The sequence below is a fragment of the Nomascus leucogenys genome, chromosome 4, assembly GCF_006542625.1.
Source record: "Nomascus leucogenys isolate Asia chromosome 4, Asia_NLE_v1, whole genome shotgun sequence".
Taxonomy (NCBI): domain Eukaryota; kingdom Metazoa; phylum Chordata; class Mammalia; order Primates; family Hylobatidae; genus Nomascus; species Nomascus leucogenys.
Window position 1 is genome coordinate 75,673,934 of NC_044384.1, and position 2,412 is coordinate 75,676,345.

Sequence of the window (2,412 nt, forward strand, 5' to 3'; positions counted from 1 at the left end):
AACATTATCCCTCCCCTAGCCTCCCACCCTCCGAGAGGCCCCCGTGTGTGATGTTCCCCTTCCTATGTCCAAGTGTTCTCATTGTTCAACTCCCACTTGTGAGTGAGAACATGCGGTGTTTGGTTTTCTGTTCTTGAGATAGTTTGCTGAGAATGGTGGCTTCCAGCTTCATCCATGTTAAAAAGATATATTTAGCCCACGATTGAATAAAATAATTTAATTTATTTAATTACAGTAATGTATCCACTTGGACACAATTTTATCACCACCTATGCATTCGCTGACAAGGATTTCATCTTGCTTTTCCAAGAAACAAACATGAGGATATAATTGGATGAACTTAATTTTCACAGGCTGTTGCATTTAGTACATATAAACGATAGTTAAAATATCAGGGTTGCCTTCAGATATGGATCTATACAAGCTTCAATTAAACAATTTTACTGAAGTCACCATGTTTATATTAATGAGCTTCACAGAAGAATTTGATGTGCGAGTCTTCCTATTTTTATTATTTTTAGCAGTCTATCTTTTCACTCTAATAGGCAATTTAGGGCTGGTTGTATTGGTCATTGGGGATTTCCGGCTTCACAACCCAATGTACTATTTTCTTTGTGTTTTATCATTCTTGGATGCCTGCTATTCTACAGTTGTCACTCCAAAAATGTTGGTCAATTTCCTGGCAAAAAATAAATCCATTTCATTTCTTGGATGTGCAACACAGATGTTTCTTGCTTGTACTTTTGGAACCACAGAATGCTTTCTTTTGGCTGCAATGGCTTATGATCGCTATGTAGCGATTTACAACCCTCTCCTGTATTCAGTGAGCATGTCACCCAGAGTCTATGTGCCACTCATCACTGCCTCCTACGTTGTTGGCATTTTACATGCTACTATACATACAGTGGCTACATTTCGCCTGTCCTTCTGTGGATCCAATGAAATTAGGCATGTCTTTTGTAATATGCCTCCTCTCCTTGCTATTTCTTGTTCTGACACTCACACAAACCAGCTTCTACTCTTCTACTTTGTGGGCTCTATTGAGATAGTCACCATCCTGATTGTCCTGATCTCCTATGGTTTGATTCTGTTGGCCATTCTGAAGATGCATTCTGCTGAAGGGAGGAGAAAAGTCTTCTCTACATGTGGAGCTCACCTAACTGGAGTGACAATTTATCATGGGACAATCCTCTTCGTGTATGTGAGACCAAGTTCCAGCTACGCTTCAGACAATGACATGATAGTGTCAATATTTTACACCATTGTGATTCCCATGCTGAATCCCATCATCTATAGTTTGCGGAACAAAGATGTAAAGGAGGCAATCAAAAGACTGCTTGTGAGAAATTGGTTCATACATAAGTTACAGTTTTAAAATTGAGTAAAGTTGTAAATAATATTGGGTATCAGTCCACATCTCTGTGGTCAGAAAGTAGCTAAAATGTGTTTCTTTTAGTTAACAGTGTTTGTAACTTCTAGAATATTTTCAAATAAAGCATCAATCAGCCTACTAATGCACCATTTTAGAAGTATCAATATATTGTCTCATGCATAAAATATGGCTTGTATTCATAGCCTATGACAATGTTTAAACTAACCTGTATTAAATATTCATTGATGTGCAAACATTGCTGTTTTTAGTTTTTATATAACTTGATTTTCACTGGCTATGTTAATAATGATGTCCTCTGGATTCTATGGCTTCATATGTTCGTACATAACTCTATAATGGGTGCTAAAGTAAGTTTCCCCAGCACTATTTATTGAAGAGGCTCTCCTTTCCTCAATGTATTTTCTTGGTACATTTGTTGAAAATTTTACTATAGATGTATGGATTTGTATGCAGTTCCATTGATTTGTCTGTTTTTATACAGTAACATGATATTTTTGTTATTGTAGTTCCATAGTATAATCTGAAGTCAGATAATGTTATTCCTCCATTTTTTTTTCTCTTTGCTTATGGTAGCTTTGGCTCTTCTGGGTCTTTTGTGTTTTCATATAAATTTTAAGATTCTTCTTTATTTTTGTGAAGAATGTCATTTGTATTTCGATAGGAATTGCATTGAATCTATAGGTTGCTTTTGGTAGCCCAGGCATTTTAATAATATTGATTTTTCTAGTTCATGAACATGGAATATCTTTCCATTTTATGTGCCCTACTCAATTTCTTTCATCAACATTTTATAGTTTTTATGGTACATATCTTTCACTTCTTTGGTTATTCCTAGGTATTTAACTTTATTTAAAGATATTGTAGATTTTTAAATTTCTTTTTCAGATTGATTGCTATTGGCATTGTAAACCAAAGATAAAATGCAAAGCCCTCGGCCCCCACCCTTCCCCACAACTGTCTGAATGGACTCCCTCCTGGGGCAGGGCACTCTAAAATTTAACATGAAAGACCACATTAGG

The 2,412-nt window shown here is 36.0% G+C and overlaps 1 protein-coding gene across 1 annotated transcript; it reads left to right on the forward strand.

Annotated features, from left to right (window-relative positions):
• The first annotated feature begins 308 nt into the window (after nucleotides 1-308).
• Nucleotides 309-1,414, forward strand: LOC100599868 (olfactory receptor 5T1). The gene has a single exon (XM_003275280.3). The coding sequence runs from the start codon at nucleotides 410-412 to the stop codon at nucleotides 1,373-1,375; it is 966 nt and encodes a 321-aa protein (XP_003275328.2). The 5' UTR covers nucleotides 309-409; the 3' UTR covers nucleotides 1,376-1,414.
• Nucleotides 1,415-2,412: the final 998 nt, after the last annotated feature.